Consider the following 20,379-nt stretch of genomic DNA (forward strand, 5'->3'; position numbering starts at 1 on the left):
TGGGTTAAAGAGGAACACTAAGAAAGGTAAATGAAGCGGGTAGTGGGGTGGAGCTGAGCTGAGCAGATGACCAGATGCCACCAGATGCCTTGAAAGGTGAGAGAGGCTGAGAGCCAGTAGGCCCTCATGGGGGTTCCCGGAGACCGTGCCTCTGCTTCCTCCAGCCCAGCCCCTTCCCTCCTTTGAGCTCCACGCCCGTGGATCGGCTCTTCTGCATCTTTGGCCCTCAAATGTGGCCTTGAAAGGCAGGCTTCTATCTTGTTTCCCTCTTGAGGCAGATGTGGTACACTGTGTGTCTTTTTTTTTTTTTTTTCCTTTTTTTCTCTGGCTGAACATTCCTTGGTAAGAAACAGAACCATCCTGGGTATCTTGCGGTCTCCATTCAGTTCAGTCAGCATAGGAACAGGCTGGTTAGATCTTTGGGGGCCTGTGCCACCTTGTTGTGAGCCTTCTCGCCCTGTGACTCCTTTCCTTCCTTCTCCAAGCACCGACACTTGCTCAGTGTGTGCCGTGGGGGCCCGCCCCGTGCTGGGCACTCAGTAGGTAATGGTGAATGTGACAGATGTGTGTCTGCCCCGCAGAGCCCCAGAGGCTGGTGAGGAGATGGGTCCATCTTCGTACAGGTGAGCCGACACTTTGACTATGAAGTTTCAAATTGTGATCGAGACCATGAAGGCCAAGAGCAAGGTGCGGAGAGTTACTGGAGTATGCACAATTTAGAGCCAAAGCACGGTCGCATGCTGAGCTCACTGTTGAGTTGGTGGTGGTCTCAGTCATGTGAGGAGTCACAGCATAGGCCAGTGTGTCAGCCTCTCTGAGGGCCATGTGGGTGGGTTTATGGAGGTCGGACAGTTCCGGAGTAGCACCATGGACCCGACACTCCCCTGGCACCGGCCAAGGTGCCTGGCCTGTATTCATTCTGTTCATCCTTAAACCGCATGAGTTCAGTGCTGTGATGCTTCCCATTTTATGGAGGAGGCTTAGGGATGTTGTCAGGGTCCAGTGTTACAGTGATTTAGATCAGGGGTCAGAGCTATCTGCTGGTTCCAGGCTGCCCAGGCCCGGGGAAGGGCTCTGCACAGAGAGGGCACAGTGGTCCCTGATGAGCAGCACGGGCAAGTTCCAAGGGCAGGAGGTGGCAAGGGTCAGCGTTCAGGCCTGGAGGACCTGCCGAAATGTGGTGGTTGTGCCTGGTGGGCAGGGGGTGTCCGGCTGCTCGGGGAGACCGCCCTCTCCTCCCTGTCGTGCTCGCTCAGCTCCTCCTCTCGTGCTGCCTCTCGTTACCGTGCGTTGTGATGTGTGTCGCCCTCACACATACTCGGAACGGCAGAGCGTGCAGCTTGCTCTGTTGCACTCGGGCCCCGGCACAGAGGCTGTGCTCGCTGTGTGTTTATTGAATGAACAGTTGACTAAAGAGGAGACCTGGTGTCTTGCCTTAGGAAATGGGCTGCTGGCTAAGAGGATAACTCGCCTTTTCATTTTCTTGGAGATGTATGTCACCCAGGAGTGGATCCGATTTCCAGGCCATTCCCAGAGATAATGAGTCTCTTGAGTGAGCCAGTTTGGGGAGAATGTTGGGAAGCACCAGTGGTGTGAGGCAGGGGTGTCTGGTATAGAACAGTTCTAGGCACCAGCCAGGCAGTTTTACAGAGATTTGGCTTTTTTCCTTTAGATGAATTCTTTTGGGGAACAGCAATTGGGTTGGAGCTAGTTTGCAACGTTGACTTCATTTTTTTTCCTACAAAAATAATGGAGTTTTTGAATGGCCTTAGTGATTATGCTAAATATAGTTGTGCCATTTAAATGCAATGAAAGTTTTCAGAAAGAAATAGAATAATTAATAATATAGCTTCCCAGATTCCTATTATAACACTAATCTAGTAGTCTGATTCAGATTAAATTTGAATTTGGGTTAATTTCTCTTTGCAAAAGTAGTAGTTTATCCACATGTACAGGTTTTCTTCCTCCAGGAAAAGGTGCTTAGTGTCTCCCTTTCAGAGTTTGTCTCCTCCGTTGCATGGGCGAGTCCTGAACTCTAGCAGAGACCCCAGTCTGTCCTCAGTAGCAGTGAATGTCACCCCCCACCTCCGGACTTCAGCAGCCTGAGTTAATTAAAAGGTTCAGAGGAAGTTAATCAAGTTTGGAACTCTGATTTTGTGCAGTGTTTTGATATGTTTCGATGAGTCATCTTTTGGCATCCCTAACAGTATTTGATCTTCACAGAATAGTTTCATAATCTGGAAACTGGCTGGGAGGTGCTCTCCAGAAATGCAGAGTCAACAGTGATGTGTGTATGTCTGGCCATTTGGGAGGGCAGATGACAGAACAAAGAGGAGACTTTAATAAGCAAGAACCCGTCAGGGGCTCCGGTCAGTTCTGAGGCTGCTGCCCGTCTAGAACACTGGGCTTCTTCCCGCCCCCTCCAGCCCTGCTCACTGGAGTGCTGACATTAAAGGAAGAAAAAAAAAAAAAGAGTACAGAATACAGCCTCTGTTTGCTTTGCTGCAAATAAGTGGCTGGAGTGACTGGCCCCCGTCCCGGAGACCCTGCGCGAACTTCAGATGTGGTCAGTGAGGCCTCTAGACGGTGCCAGGCTGCCGGCCCACGTCCAGGCGGCCCGCACCAGGAACAGGCAAGGGGCCCAGAGAAACAGCAGGGCCAGCTGCTGGCGGCCTCTGCTCGTCCTCTGAGCGCCGCCTTCTTTTTTTCCGAGATGAAACCGGTCTTACCCTCTGAAGATGGATGGGCCAGGGCTCGTATGGCCCCTGCCTCCTCTTCTCACCCGAAGAGCTAGGAACTTAAAATGAATGGACCAGTTGAGAGAGAGCAGGGCCCGTCTGGAAAATGCATCTCACCAAAATGTGGTCGAGAAGGAGTTCTCTTAAGGTGGCGGGCAAAGAGCCAGACCACCTGGGGTCCTTGGGCTGCATTCCTCATGGTCCTGGATTTCTGCTGCGTCAGTTAGGGTTCAGAAGCAGAGATTCTGAGTGCCAGCATTGGCAGTTCTGTGCCACTCCTCATTGGCAGTCCCATGGAAAAAACTGTTCAGTCTCTGGACTTCAGTTTCTTCACCTGTGAAGGGGGGAAGCGAGCGTATCAGGACCTCCCTCCCTCCCTTGGTTATTGTGGACATAAAAGGTTTAGAAAGGTGCCTGGCATGGAGTAGGCACCGTTTGTTTTGGAGTTGTTACAATAGTCTGAGTTTGCTTCAAGAGCTGTGTTCCATAACCAGAAGGTGAAAAGTTTTTCGGCGAGGGCTTAAAAAATGAGCCTTTCTGGTGTCCCTTGTGACAGTTCGTGCTTCTGCCCCAGTGACACAGAAGAGGCAGGGCCCCAGCTGCAGTCCTGCAGCCTCATTCGCTTCCCACCTGCTTCTCCCTGGCCCTTGGACTGTGCATTACAAGCATCTGCTCAGGCAACACTGACGTGCACACTGGGTCTGTCTTCTCCAGAGTGATGGACAGGATGAGGGCTGACATTTGATACCGTCCGCTTAGAATGTCCTCTTGACTGGACCGGAGATTTCCAGGTTCATTTGTCTTCACAGGACCTTGTTGGCAAAGAGGCTCGGTCTCAGCGATTCCTCACCACTTCCACAGCCTTTCCTCCACCCTGTCCCCACACACTCGCCTGAAGGCACTTGTTTAGTCCAGATCAGAATCCCAGCGACACATCTGCAGAGGTAGAAGTTGAACTTAGGTAATGGCATGTCCGTGTTAGCCAGCATCCGGATGGACATTGGCTTTGAGTTGGCTGCCAAATGGTCGGGCCGAATCAAGGGTTGTAGAAGCTATATTCTTGGAAGAGAGAGGAGAGTAACATTCCCAGACTGCAAACAGTATCCGAAGCAGGTGTTCTGGAACCTTCTAAAGAAAAGAGGACAAGCCCTCTGATGTGCAGAGCCCTGTCCAGGGCGTGTGACTAGCAGTCTTTCTCTGATACTGGCACTGAGAAAAGCATAGCCCAGCAGCAGTTTGCATCTTCTTTAACCCGGACCTCCGCTGTGTGGGGTCTTCTGAGAACTCTGTATAACTGTTTATGAACTTCTCTCAGGCTGCAGTGGAGCTGTCTGTCCTGGCCTTTAATATCCTGTCCTCCCCCATCACCTTCAGGCTGCAGAGACCTTGCTCACCACTGGACTCTGGCACCTAAGTCCACCGGGCACACCTAGGTCAGCCCTGCTCACTTATGCTGGCGAATGAATGAATTCTTACTACTTCTTGGAGAGCTGTTCTCCACTGGGCTGCTCATCACAAAAATTGTGTGTGAGTCTGAAGAAAACAAAGAGAAGGTTGATGATTCCCTAGTCTGAGGTTAGATCCAAACATTTGCATTTTTAAAGAGCCCCACGACAATTGCCCATTCACCTTTAACTTTTTCCATTCACCTTTAACTTTTAGAGGAGAGCTCCTTGTACTGAGAGGGAGGAAGTATGATTTGGGGGATGAGTTCACTTTTTCAGTGAACTCGTCAGCAAACACTGATGAGACTTAGTGGAAGCACTTGGTGAACTGTGAGTGTGAAGGGCCCTCCCAGGGCCCCCCAGGATCTACTGTCTCTCCCTTTGCTCCAAAACAGCCTGTGTGCTGTGGGAGGAGCACTGCCTGGAGAGGAGGCTCTGCCTGCCTTGGAGAGCATGGTGGGGACAAGAGTGCCCCCCAGCCCGCCTGCAGTAACATCTGGACGAGGCAGTGGAAGGGGCTCATGTTTTGATCGGTCTTCTGTTCATGCCTGTGTCTTTTCATTTGGCTTACAAGTTCAAGTCTTGTTCAGGGCTCGTTCCACGGTAGCTCTGATTTGCTGCCATCATCTGAACACTTCCTCTAGTTCACATCCAAAATGAAACATCCCTTTCTGGAGGTTGACATAGCAGTTGTATTAAGTACGGGAGGGTTTGTTTGTAACGATCCGCCTGTCTGATGTGTCCGAGCCCTTGGCTGGCCTCTTCTGGCTGGAAGCAGTTCATCCTTTGAACTTGTGCCTAGCATGCATGCCTCCTCCACCTGACGTCTCTCCTGGGTCAGAACAGGGCCTTTTCCCTGCGCTAAAAGCTTCTTGGACCTTTCTTCCCAAACCCACACAGACTTCACTCATGGTGCTGACGCAGGGAAGCTTTGCTTAACAGACCCTATAGAGGATGTCAGACTCTGTTGTACTGTCATGGCTCTCGTCACAGGAATTTTAGTCATTTTTGTCATTATTTGATTACCTTTCTGACTATGTTTGTTGAATAAATGAAAAGTGTTAACCTTTCACTTGGCCCACATTTTAATTAATGTACTTCCTGTAGAATGAAAAAAATTTGTTTTATTATCAACATTTGTAAGTATTTATTACGAAAAAAATTATTGAAGTACTGTTGATTTAGTGTTGTGTTAATTTCTGCTCTACAGCAAAGTTGATTCACATATACAGACATTCTTTTCCACTGTGCTTTATCACAGGTTATTGAATATAGTTCCCTGAGCTATACCTTAGGATCTTGTTGTTATTCCGTTCTATATATAATAACTTACATCTGCTAATCCCAAACTCTCAATCCGTCCTTCCCCTTTAGCAGCCACGAGTCTGTTCCCTGGGTCTGTGAGCCTGTTACTATTTCGTAGATAAGTTCATTTGTGTCGCATTTTAGATCCCACGTATAAGTGATATGTGGTTTTTGTCTTTCTCTTTTTGACGTACTTCACTTGGTATGATAATCTCTGGGTCCATCCCTCTTGCTGCACATGGCTTTATTTCATTCTGTTTTGTGGCTGAATCAATATTCCATTGTGTATACACACCACAGCCTCTTTATCCGTTCATCTGTCGATGGACATTTAGGTTGTTTCCATGTCTTGGTTATTGTGAATAGTGCTGCTTTGAATATGGGGCTGCATGTGTCTTTTTGAATTGCAGTTTTGTCTAGATACATGCCCAGGAGTGGATTGCTGGATCATATGGCAACTTTTTTTTTTTTTTTGAGGAACCTCCATACTGTTTGCCATAGTGGCTGCACCAGTTTACATTCCCACCAGCAATGTAGGAGGGTTCCCTCTTCTCTGTAGCCTCTCCAGCATTTATTATTTGCGGATTTTTTTTTAAATTGAGGGCCATTCTGACCAGTGTGGGGTGGTACCTACCTCTTTGTAGTTTTGATTTGCATTTCTCTGTTGGTTAGTGACATTGAGCGTCTTTTCACGAGCCTGACAGCCACATGTATGTCTTCTTTAGAGAGATGTTCATTCAGGTCTTCTGCCCATTTGAGTTCTATGAGCTCTTTGTATGTTTTGGAAATTAAGACCTTTTTTGATCACATCATTTTCTTTTCAGTTGTGAAAAGACTTGCTTTTTTAACCTGGCTTCTTCCTTTCCCAGTGCTCCTGAAGTTTCGCACAGATAAAGGAAGAGATCCTAGTTCTGATACCTTTGGGGAAGATTCTGAGTTGTTGCTCCAGATACGGAATGATGTGCTTGACGCCCTGGGTGTCAATCCTGATCTGCTTCCTGAAGACTTTGTCAGGTTGGTCTGACTATTTATCACAGTTGAGTTTAGATTGATAAATGTCTGTGTTTAGCATTTGCCTTAATTTGGAGAGATGCTTTATTAAGACTGAAAAGCCCTGAGGAGAGAGCCTCCTTTGCCACATTCTGCCACACACACACCCACACCCACACCCACCCCGCAGCCCTCCGCCCCTCTGTTGGTATAACAACAGTATATGAAAAATGGAGGTGACCTTGTATGTGTTCAGAAATAACTGCAGGGTCAAGGGAGTGGCGGGTCAGAAGGATGGGTTTATCATTTGGTAGATACTGCCCTTGCCCTCCGCTGATGACCCATCAGTTTATACCCTCGGCTGCAATGGCATCCTTGTTCCCAGCATCTTCACCCCTGGGCACTGCGATGCTTTCAGCCTCAGGGACCAGTCCTTTGTTCTTATACACAGTCAGGTTTTGGGTTTGTTGGTCTCTCCAAAGGGAGACTAAGTTAGGAATCCCTCCCAGACAGTTTTGGGATCATCTGCTTACTTCCACTCTCTCTCCGCATCTTTGAGGGACTCTATAAGCTGCCTTGCCGTGCCCCGCTTGTAGCTGCAATAATGATGGCTAGAATCTACTGAGCAGCTATTACAGTACCAGGCACTGTGGTAGCTGCTTTGTGTATGTGCCCTGTCTTGACAAGACCCCATTTTATAGGAGAGGGGAAGCTGAGTTAGAGCTCAGAGAAGTCCAGTCACTAGCCTGAGGTTACACAGATAATAATGGAAGCACGGTGTAGTGAAGGCTTTCAGTGCTTTACCAGTGCAGCCATATGGTTGTTAAAGTCCTTGAAGGGTGTATTATTATTTCCCTGTGAGTTAACTGAGGCTCCGAAAGATACAGTCACGTGTCCAAGGTTTTAGTAAGTAGCTGACCAAGATTTGCCCACACCACTGATCCCTGGGAACAGCCTAGTACCTTGGTTCCTATTCATCAAGAAAGTGAATGGTGGTCCCACCCTTCCCTAGTCTTTTCCTTGTGTACTCATGTCTGGGGACCTCACTTAGACACTGACAAGCCTCAGCCAGTTTAAGACCAGCAGTGGGGCTTTGAATCGCCTGCTGAGCCCTCAGCCAGAAAGAGGCACCTGGATACCAGGCACTCTTGTAAGTTGGCACCGGGAGGGAGTTCAGGGGCTAATGACACCACCGCCTGGGATGGGGTCCCTGTCCCGGGGGACGGCCCACGGAGAACAGGTTCCCACAGGTGTCCGGCTTCAGTAGTCCCATCCGGGCCAGTGAGCACACCTAGTGCCAGTGCCAGGCCATGAGTGTGCAGCCGAGTGACCGATTTGGGCATTGAGAGTGATGAATGGCCTGCTTAGGCATCACCAGCCAGTGGCAGAGCCCCCACTTCCCAGAAGGAGAGAGCCACAGCCTCACTGCTCACAGCCTGTCTCGCTGCTGGCTGGTTTCCTCTCCACAGAGTGTTGTATTCCCCCCACCCTCCCAGTCCTCTTTGCAGAAACAGCTCTCCCGTGTCTATGCCCTCATGTCTATGCCCTCCCGTGCTCAGGCACTCCCTCTCTATTGCCCTTTAAGTGAGAGGTGTTTGATGGCCTCTTAACAGCCGGCCATGGCCAGTGCAGATAAGGCTGGGGGAGATGCGCTGGGGATGTGGCGGGGAATCGAGCTGCCGTCTGGCAGCTGAGCTGCCTGCACAAATTGCCCACTGCCAGCTCCAAGCAGGGTGCGCTCACTTGAGGAGGGAAAGCTGTGCCCAAGTCTCCATTTCCCTCATCTGTCTGTGATCTGCTTGTCCCGTCCTTCATGTTATTTATTCTCTTCAGAGAGCTCAGTTGCTTTTCTGATTATGAAGGTAACAGATGCCCATTGCCAAAAAATAGAAAAGGGAAGAAAAGGATCTCCCATAGCTCCTCCCAGTGAGAAGTCACCAGTGCTGGCTTGGGGTTTAATTTGGGGGTTTAGCCTCTCAGACATCTGTGTGTGTATTTACTCATGTATCTTCTCTTTTTAAATACCAAAATGATCACACTTTTCATACCACAGCCTTCCTTTTCCAGCATCTCATGGATCTGTTTGTGTCACAAGTAAAGACCCGTAACCTCGCTTGTACTGCCGCATGTGTCATTGTCTACTGAATGGTTTTCATTTAACCGTTACCTGCTTGGTGGGTACTTCAGTTATTTGTAGTTTTTCACTGTTATAAACATCTATGACAAACATTCATAATGTATATATGTAATATAACTTGTGCTGTTAAATTTTTGCATTATGGTAAAATGCACACATCATAAATTCTAACACTTTAGCCATTCTTAAATGGACAGATCAGTGGCGTGAAGTCCATTCGCACTCTTGTCGCCTGTCACTGATACCCGTCTCCAGAACTTGGTCCTCATCCCAAAGTGAACCTCTGTCCCCACTGAACACTGACTTCCCATTGTGTGTCCCCAGCCCCTTGCAGCCTCTTTCTTTCTTGATGAATTTGACCGTTGTGGGCATCTTGTTTAAGTGGAATTGGAATGTAGTATATGTCCTTTGGTGAACTTACTGGTCCTTAAGTTTCAGAGATAATAGACATATTATGGAAAAAAACAGATAGTATGGAATGAATCCAAAGATGGAGATGAGGGGAGGTGGGAGGCACAGAGGGTGGGATATAACATAGGCTCGAGGATGCACTGTGTAACACACGGAATATTAGCCAGTATTTTTAATAACTGTAAATGGAAAATGACCTTTAAAACTGTATAAAAAATTTTTTAAATAGGGACTTCCCTGGTGGTTCAGTGATTAAGATTCTGCACTTCACCACTTCTGGGGGTGCAGGGTCAGTGCCTGGTCAGGAAACACAGGATCCCACATGCTGGGTGGTGTGGTCAAAATTTTTTTGTTTTTAAAATAATTTTAAAAGAAATTTAAAATTACTCATTCATGAACCAGAGAGGGGGGAAAATCACTGAATTTGTCCTGTGCCGTACTACACTGTCTTGATTACTGGAGCTTTGTAGTAGGAAGTTTGAAATTGGGACGGGGGTTCTCCAACGTTAGCTCTTCTTTTCCAAGATTATTTGACTATTCTGGGTCTCATGCAGAATTTTAGGGTGGATTTTCCCATTTCTACAAAAAAGGTTAGCTGGAATTTTGAGAGGAATTATGTCAAATATGTATAGAATAATTTGGAAAGTATTGCTGTCTTAACAAAGTTAAGTTTTCTGATCCATGAACATGGGAATATCTTTCCATTTATTTAAGTCTTTTATTTCTTTCAACAGTAGTCTTCAGAGAGTAAGTCTTAAACATCTGTTGTTAAATTTATTCCGAAATTTTTTATTCTTTTGGATGCTGTTGTAAATGGAATTCTTCATTTCATCTTGAGGGTGTTCGTTGCTGATGTATAGAAATAGATTGTTGTTGTTGTTGTTGTTTTTGTATGTTAATCTTGTATTCTGCAGCCTTGATTCAAATAATTCAGTAGTTCAGATAATTTCTCTGTGGTTTCCTTAGTACTGTCTGTGTACCAGATCGTGTCATCTGTGAAGACATATCACTTCTTTCTTTCCGGTCTGGATGCCCCTTGTGCCTCTTTCCTGCCTTCCTTAAATGCCCTGGCTGGAACCTCCAGGACAGTGTTGAATAGAAGTGGTGATAGCAGACATCCTTGTTTTGTTCCTGATATTTCAGTGTTTTGCCGTTAAGTGTGATATTAGCTGTGGATTTTTGTAGATGTCCTTTATCAGTTTGAAGAAATTTCCTTCTGTTCCCAGTTGTTGAGTGTGTTTATCACGAAAGGGTGCTGTGTTTTGTCCCATGCTTTTTCTGTGTCAGTTGAAGTGATCATGTGTATGTTGCTGTTTTGATTTACTGGCATTTTGTTGAGATGATACTCTTTATTTTTTAAGATTATATTCTTTTAAGAGAAAAAAAGTAGAACATTAAATTTTTATAGTAGGATCACATAGAATAAAGGAGAATTTTTTTAAAGGAAAAAATTGACTATCTTTGAGGAGTAGAATTATGGCGACTAGTTTCTCCTGGCTATAGTTTTCTCTGTTAGGTTTTATAGTTCCTCAGAGGACCTTGGTATGCAAGAGGAAAAGTTGCCTCCGTAGATTAACGGATGGGGGTGCTGGTCCCAGTCAGGGGGTAAGGAGATGGTCACCCCAAGCCTAGTTAGTGGGAGTTGAATGGATCGAGCCTTTCTGGAGAGCATCAGGACTCAGCAATTCTATATTTAGGAATTTGCCATAAGGAGCTGTTTGGACGGCTCTACCAAGGTGTATGACCACAGAGTCCACCAGCTTAAATATCCCTCCGTAGGTCATGGGGCACAGTGAATAGTAGTTGCTGTGACCTGGGTTTTCAATTATATATATTTAGATATGTGCCCTTTTAAAAATGTCTGGAAGGGTGTGTACCAAAGCAAGAAGACTGGAAGTGTTCTCTCAGTAGGGCTCCAGAGAGAAGTTTTCCGTTTAACTTGCCTGCACCTCAATCAATTCTAGAAACCCCTTTGTGTTCAGGAGTGGGAGCTGGCGAGGCAGGCTTCCTGGAGGGAGGTGGTGGGAGACAGCGTTTGACTGTCTGGGATGGATGATTGGGAGGGGCAGGTGACAGTATTAGCTAAAATTTGTCCTCTGGGTTCCCCCTCTTGGCCCAGAAGGGTTGGTATCTATGTGGGTAGTGAAGACTTTTCTTTCCTCCCGTGCTTTAATTTCAGACCCCGACTTTGCCAAGCTGTCTGCATGTTAACACAGGCCTGCTCTGGACATTTGTCTGGGACTAGCATATTGAACCCACTGCCCATTGTGGGACAGAAGAGAATTGCGAGAATGTGACCGGGGCACCAAAACATCTGGTATTTGTAGGGCTTTATTTTTAGGATGCACAGATATAGTCTTATCCTTTAACTTCAAAAAAAAAAAGAAGTTGTGAAACAGTTCTTGCCTGCCAAGGTTCAGATGTCTTTCTCGCCACCTACTAACCTGGATCAGATTTACTTTTCACACCTAGATACCAGTATTAGCATTGCTGTCTGAATTGACTCCTCCTGGTGGAAGATGTTTTCATTCAGGCAAACCCACCACTGACCTCTCCCAGATGTCCACACCAGCCTTCCTGTTGCTCAGAGCTCTGTTTCACATGTCTTCTCTTTTAGGTACTGCTTCTCTGAGATGGCCCCAGTGTGTGCAGTGGTTGGAGGGATCCTGGCCCAGGAAATTGTGAAGGTAAAAAGTCCCTGTGGCATGGAAGATCATTGGCCCTCCGCACTAGGACCTTGGATGTGCTGACAGAGAACCCAGAGCTGTCTTAGAGAGCTGCCTGGTTTCTCAGACCCCAGTCATCCTTGTCTCCTGACCTCCCTGTTCCCTTTCTCCCTCCCTTTTTCCACTTCATCCCCTTCTCTCCAGCCCATTCACGTGGGCCTTCAGCAAATGGCCTTGGGAGTGCCTACTTCGTGCTGATAAGCCCAGAACTGGACACAGAGCCCACGGGGCTGTCTGCCGTCCCCTAACTATACCACCCAGCTATCTGGTGTTGTGACATTTGCCACAGATTCTGCTCACAGCTCTGTAAAGTGGGCACTGTCCTGATTCACACTTAAGGGGTGGACACTGAAGCCCAAAGAAGGGCCTCCACAGCCTGTACTGCTCCTGTCTGCTCCAGTTTCCCTCCGCTCATGCCATGGCGTCAGAGTTCCCTCTCATTACTTCGCACCCCGTGGGCGAGTGTAGAGCAGGGGAGTCAGCACCAGAGGAACTCAAGCCCTGTGCCCAGAGCCCACAAGGCTCTGCCCAGCGTGCCCTGTACCCACGTTAGGCAGATGTCCTTCTCCCTCTCGAAAGGGGAGCTTTCACACAGGGTCATGTGTTTAGTACCTGGCACGGCACTTTGAAGTCTCTTCTGGAGCATTTGGGTTATCAGAACTGTAGCATACCCCCCAGTATGTGTTCCTTTCTTGGGGGACTTTGATATTTTCCTAAAGTGATGAATTTGCCTTGTGCACATCTTAACCACCGAAGTGGACTTGGAACAGTGGACCAACTTCCCCTGCTTTGTCTTGGTTTGCACACTTGCTTCAAAAACAGTTGACGCAATCTCATGGTCCCACCATCTTCTTAAGGCTTTTTCCCTCTCTTTTCTTCCCTGATCATTCTCTGGATCAGATTCTTTCTGAGTCTCACTCTGTGGCGTAGGCAGTGGGAGGCACAGTGGGAGGAGAGGAGAGGCACGCGCTGCTGTGTGCGGCCTCACCCCGCTTCTGCCTGCCCAGGCTGCTGGCAGGGTTCGGCTTGGGCCCCCGGCCTGGGGAGCTGGTGGTGGCTGCGGGAGGACTGTGTTGAGAAGGACTCTCAGACTGCCTGTGGAGAGACTTGGCAGGAAAGAGTACAGTGATGGAACAGCAAGGGGAGAGTGGGAACCTAGTATGTTTTTGTATCCTACGATGATGAGAGCATAGATAACACTTATTTATTTTAAACATAGTTTTCTCTAGGACTTTCTTTTTTTGACTCTGCTGGGTCCTTGTTGCTGCCAGAGGGCTTTCTCTGGTTGCAGAGAGTCAGGACTACTCTCCAGTTGTGGGGCATGGACTGCTCATTGTGGTGGCTTCTCGAGGACATGTGGGTTCCCTAGTTGTGGTGCACGGGCTTAATTGTCTGTCCCTCGGTGCGTGGAATCGTCCCAGACCTGGGATCGAACACGTGTTCCGTGCATTGGCAGGTCGACTGCCCACCACTAGACCATCAGTGAAGTCGCTAGATAGCATTTGTTGAAAGCCCATTCTGCACCCACTGCTTGGACTCCTTGTTCTCAACTTGATAGACTCGTTTGATCCTCACAACAGCGCATGAGGTAGGAGCCGCTGCGATCCCTGCACTGAGATGCAGAGCAGCGGTGAGGCCGGGATTCAAGCTCATGCCGTCCGGCTCCTGGGCCCATGCTCTTCAGCCCTTGGCCAGCAGGTCTCGGGTGCCCTCAGCCTCACCTCCACGCATCCCGCTGAGATGCTGCTTCCTGACTTTCTTGCATGGGATGGAGGTGGTGGGCTGGGCAGGCGGTCTTGCCCCGCTGTGTGCAGGGGCACGCGGCGCCTGCGCCCCAGTCCCGCCTCCGGGCGCCCCTCCTCCTGCCGCCGGGCACAGCTGTGGCCCGCATCTTGTTCCTGTCTGTCCCATGGCCAGAGCGTTCTGCGTTCCTGGCTGCAGGCGTGTTTGGAATCTCCCCTCCCCCTTCGGAAGTACATTCCCCCTGGCCCCGCGTTCACCCCATGCCCTGCTGTCTTGTCCCTGCCACTCCCCCTCACTTAACACCGGTCCAGCTCCAGCCAGCTGGCGGTAAAGGCCTGCCATCTGAGGGCGGCAGACCTCCGCCCTCTCCCTGGTGGGGCCCTCTTACCACAGTAAAACGTAAACATTGGGAGATGGGGGCAGATGTACAAGTCTGTTCCCTGGGAATCGTCTGTTCCCCTCCTTTCTTGTATCTTTCCAGACACCACACATTCTAGTCCTGTCCTGTCTCATCCTCCTTCCTTGGGTTTAATCATTCTTCTTTACCTTTCACTGTTGGTGGCCAGTCTCCCCTCCTACAGCACTAGAGGTGAGAGTTGACAGCAGCAGCCTTACCAGGCTCCATGTGAAAATGCGTCGTGCCATCTCCTGGACCGCGGGTTCTTGCGTCTGGGATCCACCTGTGTGTCCTTCGACCTGGCTGAGTGCCTGGGGGCCTCAGATATTGGGAAAGGACCTCCTGTTCGAGCAGTAGCAGCTCCCATTTATTGAGAATCTACTCTGTGGCCGGCATGTTACAAGCTGGATCGCGTTTCATACTCACCAGGAACCCTAACAGGCTGAGGCCGTTTGTTTGGGTTTTCCTCTGCAAGCTCAGAGAGCCACCCTCTGACACCAGGTCAACACCTCCTCTCCAGAAGAACAGTTTGTTCCAGAGTAAGCACTTGGAATAGGTATAATCATCTCCATTTTACAGACGAGGACTGGAATTGGCGCTTAGTTCAAGGAGGAGAGGTTCAGGGCCCAGCTTTGTAAAGGCAGGCCTGCCTGAGGAGTGACTGACTGCATGGAGCTCCCGGGCACCTTGGCAGGTTGCAGTTTGCGTGGGTGATGTCCTCCTCTTTAAACAGTAACCCTTCTTGGGTTGAGAATGTCTTAGAAAACTCACTGTCACCTCTGGACCTTGCCCTGGTCCACACAGGTCACTCGTGGTCCAGCATGTAATCCCAGGGACTGTCACTCCGTCTCTTAAAAGTGCTCTGACCTGTTAACCCGATGAAATGATGACCATTTCCATGGCCGACTAAAATCTCCCAGGCCCTCTGGATGCCCACCCTGGTGTGTCCCGTGGAGGGCCAGCAACACTGCCTTCCCCTCGGAGTGTCGGTGTGTGTCCCCCCAGGTGACAGAGGCTGTGCTCCCAGATGGGTCAGAATGATCATTCACTGCCTTTCTCAGTGGAATGTTCATAAGTAATTATTACGGCCATTTGCCATTGGTGCTTCTCTGAGTTAAGCATTGTTTTAGATATTGGAGGTAAAGCATCTCTCTTAATCCCCAGGATAAAACAGTTGTTGTTTTCATTTTACGCGGGGAACGTAAAGGTCTGAGAGGCTAAATGGTCTGCTCAAGGGCACACAGCTGGTAGGGGACAGAGTGCAGGGACAGGAGAGTCACAGTCAGAACTGTTTTCTGACCTGGCCAAATAGCCCCTGGGGAGCAAAGTCGGCCTCTTTCGAGAACCACTCTCCACGTTGCTTTGGGAAGGTCTCGGTTCAGGGGTCTATTCTCTTTTCTCCCTCGTATCCCCTTTTAAGCACTTGAGCTGAACCTTCTTATTTCCCTCCGCAGGCCCTGTCTCAGAGGGACCCCCCTCACAACAACTTCTTCTTCTTCGATGGCATGAAGGGGAACGGGATTGTGGAGTGCCTGGGCCCCAACTGAACCCAAGACTCTGCGGCCCCAGAGATGCTGACCGCACGGCGCCCTTGTGCGATCGATCCCCTCCCCTCCCCCATGAAGGCCTCTCCAGGCGAGGGAAAAACCAAGTCACTGAACCAGTACCAACCATTTCCTGTGAGGCACGAGGCTGCGCAGCACTAGTGGCTGCACAGCACTAGTGGCTGCACAGGGGCCTGGGTCCTGACAGTCTTCTCCTCGCCCCAGGCCTCCCAGCTCGCCTGCGAGGCCAGTTCCTGGAAGTCCCCAGCCAGGAACCAGCACACTTGGTTGCCTAGGAGCCTCTCGCCACCTTCTTGTCCTCAGTCCCCACCTGATGTCACACAGCGAGGAGCGTGACTTCAGGTGGGGAATAATGCCCTGGGCCGTGAAACCACACGTCAGAACCACAGTTCCAAGTGTAGACAGGTGCCCTTAAGAGAGCCAAAAACATGGCGGGCGGAGTGTATCTCCACCAAAGGTTGAAGCTCTGCGAAACAACAGGTGCCATCTGGTGTGCTGTTCTTGAGTTTTAGTTTAGGATTAGTTGAGTTCCAGCCTGGATTTTGAAAGAGAGGAAGTATTACCAAATTCTCTTGGGTATTAGGGTGAGGCCTTGCCAGTGGAATATTAATGGGAAAGCTTGTTTAAAAAGGCAGATTCCTGGGTCCCACCCCTGGGAAGCCAGCCTGACTCTTTGGCTTTGAGGTGGGACGGGGGAGCCGGCCTGTCTTCCTGCAGAGCCCCTCACAGGTGAAGGCAGTCGTGCTGCAGGCTGTCGCATTGAAGGGCTGCGTTGGTCCTTCTTGTTACCCCCCTGAATCGCAGCTGTTCGTGTGTTTTTTATATTTTCTATATTTCTTTGGTTCTTCAAAAAGGAATGACAGAAATAAAGTTATTTGCTTTAAGATTTGTTTTTCTTCCATGTGAGAAACTTCTTCCTCTGACAGGGAGCAATGGCCTGTTTAAACCTGAAGATGTATCCCTGGATGCTTGAACACAACACCGAGGCCCTCCCCTCTGTCACCATTCCTGCCACTGTTTTCCTGAGCAATGCAGCAAAAGTTAGCATGCTCATATTCTAAAGCACATAGAAGCTTGAGTCTTGTTGTCAAATAATTCCGTTAAGTAGTGGCTGTTCGCAGTGACAGCAATTGTAATGTAATAATAGTGGGAAAGGAGTAAAAGTGAGCAGTGATCTCATAGCAGTTAAGTGAGACCGAAGTAAAATGCCCCAAGTCCCACAGCTGGACGGGTCAGAGCGGTCGCTGGAGTGCCAAATGTATCTTTACTCAGCAGCCCGAGCGTGTGTCCACCTGGAATGCGTTCCTCACCCACACTTGGCTTTCTCCCCATATGTAAATTGGCTGGTTAGAATGAATAAATCAGCTTCTCTGTTTCAGCCCTGTTGATGTCAGTGAGAAAAGAAAAGCACGGATCTCCTCTGGGAGGAGGGACTCAATTCTCCCCCCTCCTGGTTCTCTCTGCCCCCTCCTGAGGTGAGGCTAGGCTCTATTTCTGGAGCAGCCCTTTTCTGGGCCCTAGAGTGTTGAATCAGGGGTTCCTTGCAAAAATTTCACAGGGTCTTGGAAAATCTGAGCTAATTACACCCTTTATTTTGCAATGTGGGGTGTCGGTCACAAGGGGGAGCAGAAGGGTCTGGATGGATTAAAAACAAAACTGTCTTAGAATCTTCTCTGCAACTTTTCAAACTTTTCCTCCCCTGTACCTGTAATGGCAGAGACTTGAGTGACCCCGAAATGACCCCTTGGGAATCTGGAGGGTGGTGCTGGAAACTTCCAGCCCTGGACAAGAAAAAGGCTTAATTCGCCTTGCTTTCAGATTTCATATTTTTCCATATTACAAGTTGGTGTTACCTTAAGAATAGATTTCCCTAAGTCTCCAGGAAGTCCACGGTGATTATCCTGTGGGTTCAAACACCTCGGGACATGCAGCCCACTTGGGAAGAAGGATCCTGTCTGAAGGTAGCGTATGTTTGGTGGGGGAGGTGCTGAAGTTAGCAAATGAAATGGTTCTGCCAGGCCTCTCCACTCCATACCCCACTTCTCTTGTCTCTGGTGTGCGTAATAACCAAACTTAGGTTCTCAGTGGTTGAACATTCTAGTGAACAGGTGGCTACTCAGAAAAGCCTCCCTTGTCTTAGACGTTAAGAATCCACCTGCCAATGCAGGCGACCTGCATTCGATCCCTGGTCCAGGAAGACCCTACATGCTGCCGAGCGGCTATGCTGGAGCGCCACAGCTGCTGAGCCCGAATTCTAGAGCCCCTGAGCTGCAGCTGGAGGAGGCTGGTGCACAGCAGCAAAGACCCAGCGCGGCCAAAAATCGTAAACCTTTGGCCCCATCACAGCCTTACAGTCCATGATTTCCCTTTCCACTGCGGACCCTTTTTTTCAGTTTTTTGCATTTTATTGAAAAGTATAAATGTCCCATCTATTGAGGTGTCCCCTACTTGGCCCTCCACAGGTAGGGAAATGTAAGTTTATGTATTAGTTGGCAAAGAGTAATAACAGCTGAAGTCCTCACACGACCCACTTGATACCTTTCAAAATAATGAGACTTCAGCTAAATTGCTTGAATCCTCACAGCAACTATGGGGGTAGATACTGTTGTACCCATAGCACAGATAAGGCAACAGCCTCACCCACCCAAGTCTGGCGTAAATAGAGAAAAAAATTTTTTCCTTTTATTTCTTACTGTTTAAAGCAAAAAATACATGTCTAAGGATGTCCCTGCAGGGGGACCTGGGTTTGAGCCCTAGTCAGAAAACTAAATCCTGCAAGCCACAGCTAAGACCTGGCACAGACGGGTAAATACATATTTTTTAAAAAGTTAATACTTGTGGGCATTTGTAAGGGGTGTTGATATGCTCCGTATGACAACTACAGCATGAAATGATGGGGAGAAGAGGGTTAGCAGGGCTGTGTGTTGGCAGAGCTTCTGCGCTGTAAGTGATGTGACAATCCATAAATAACGAATAGGTAAGGATATGTTTGTGATCCCGGGAGCAATACTAAAAGATGCTGATACACCTAAAGATAAATTTAAAAGAAAGTATTCAAATAATCCAAGAGGAGGCAGGAGAGAGGAAACACAAAAACCTGATGAAGAGAAAACAAGAAAACGACCTGATCCAAACAGATCAATAGTTCAACGAGGGGACTTCTCTGGTTGTTCAGGGGTCAGGACTCCCAGCTCCCACTGGGCATGGGTGCAATCCCTCCCTGGTCGGGGAACTAGGATCCCACAAGACTTGTGACACAACCAACATGCTCCCCGCCCCCTCCCCCCCAAAAAAAAAAAAAACCTTGGGGCCTTGGGCCCTGTGTGTATGTAAGCATGAAGGAAATACAGAGAGGCACAAGATGAATACCCAGTACCCACCCACCATCATTTCGCTACTTGCTGTTTCTGCTCACCATTATTTGCTGTTTATTCATCGTGATAAATTTCAAGTTTATTCCAGTTCACTGCTGTGTGTTGTATTGTGTGACAGCAGACTTGATTTACCCTTCAAACTGATGGCTCTTGCTACTTAGATGGTGGCTTTGTGTCTTGCCAACCCTTGGACACCTGTGCACGTCCCCTTCTTTTTATTTATTTCTGGCTGTGCTGGGTCTTCGTTGCTGCACAGGCTCTTTTCTATTTGCGGAGAGTGGGGGCTCCTTCCTAGTTGCGATGCTTGAGCTTCTCTTGTGGAGCACGGGCTCTAGGGTGTGCCGGCTTCAATTGCTGTGGCACGTGGGCTCGGTAGTTGCGGCTCCCGGGCTCCAGAGCACGGGCTTAGTTGCTCGGTGGCACGTGAGATCCTCCCAGATCAGGGGATCGAAGCCGCTTCTCCTGCACTGGCAGGTGGATTCCTTACTGACCCACCAAGAAAGCCCCGAACATCCACTTGTGAAGGAGACACCCAGGAAGGCGCTTATTGCCATAGGCAGGTACATCCTCAGCTTGACAAGCTTTTGCCAAATTCCTGTCCAAATGATGGTTCGCGTTTCCGTTTCCCTCAGCCTGCCCTTTGAGAAGAGCCACTTCCGGGGAATGCCCTGGTGGTCCAGTGGTTAGGACGCTGCTCTTCTACTACAGCGGGTGCACATTCGATCCCTGGTTGGGAAACAAAGGTCCATGTGCACCACACCCCCACCAAAAAAAAAAACATTTTCTCTGAACTGCCCCTTTACTGGGATACCCAGGGGAAGGGGCAAGGCTGGGGTCTGAGCCTGTCTGGGCCAGTCCTCTGGAAGATGCCACAGGAGAAACATTTGGCCCATTACCCTGTTTTCCAGAAGATAGCAGTAGCAGCGCCCCTTCTTATATTTTCCTTTTTGTGGGGGGCGGCCATACCACTTTGCTCTTGGGATCTTAGTTCCCCTGACCAGAAATGGAACATGGGCCCCCTGCAGTGGAAGTGAGGCATCCTAACCACTGGCCCACCGGGGAAATCCCTCCCCTTCTTGTATTAATTCAACACAGGGCTTTTGTGTTTTTAATTTGGCTGCACCTAGTTGTGACATGCAGGAATTTTGGCACTTGGGATCTAGTTCCCTGACCAGGGATCGAACCCAGGCCCCCTGCATTGGGAACGCGGAGTATTAACCACTGGATCGCCAGGGAAGTCCCTCCCCTTGTATTAATTCAACACAGGGTTTTAACACTAGATTAGAGTGTCAGACTTTATTTTTTGGGACTCCAAAAATCACTGCAGATGGTGACTGCAGCCATGAAATTAAAAGACGCTTACTCCTTGGAAGGAAAGTTATGACCAACCTAGATAGCATATTGAAAAGCAGAGACATTACTTTGCCAGTAAAGGTCCGTCTAGTCAAGACTATGGTTTTTCCAATAGTCATGTATGGATGTGAGTGTTGGACTGTGAAGAAAGCTGAGCGCCGAAGAATTGATGCTTTTGAACTGTGGTGTTGGAGA

At 48.8% G+C, this 20,379-nt stretch overlaps 1 protein-coding gene across 4 annotated transcripts in view; it reads left to right on the top strand.

Annotated features, from left to right (window-relative positions):
- The window catches only part of SAE1 (SUMO1 activating enzyme subunit 1), a 62,267-nt gene extending 45,926 nt beyond the window's left edge, over positions 1-16,341 (top strand). For 3 of the 4 annotated variants that reach the window (XM_061388780.1, XM_061388778.1, XM_061388779.1), the window contains 3 exons: positions 6,358-6,502; positions 11,644-11,713; positions 15,347-16,341. In XM_061388780.1, the coding sequence (XP_061244764.1) occupies positions 6,358-6,502; positions 11,644-11,713; positions 15,347-15,439 (308 nt within the window). In that variant the 3' untranslated portion in view covers positions 15,440-16,341. The remainder of the gene's footprint in view (positions 1-6,357; positions 6,503-11,643; positions 11,714-15,346) is intronic. The other variant, XM_061388781.1, reaches the window with a different exon arrangement.
- The last annotated feature ends 4,038 nt before the right edge of the window (positions 16,342-20,379 follow it).

Source organism: Bos javanicus, chromosome 18 (genome assembly GCF_032452875.1).
Source record: "Bos javanicus breed banteng chromosome 18, ARS-OSU_banteng_1.0, whole genome shotgun sequence".
NCBI lineage: Eukaryota > Metazoa > Chordata > Mammalia > Artiodactyla > Bovidae > Bos > Bos javanicus.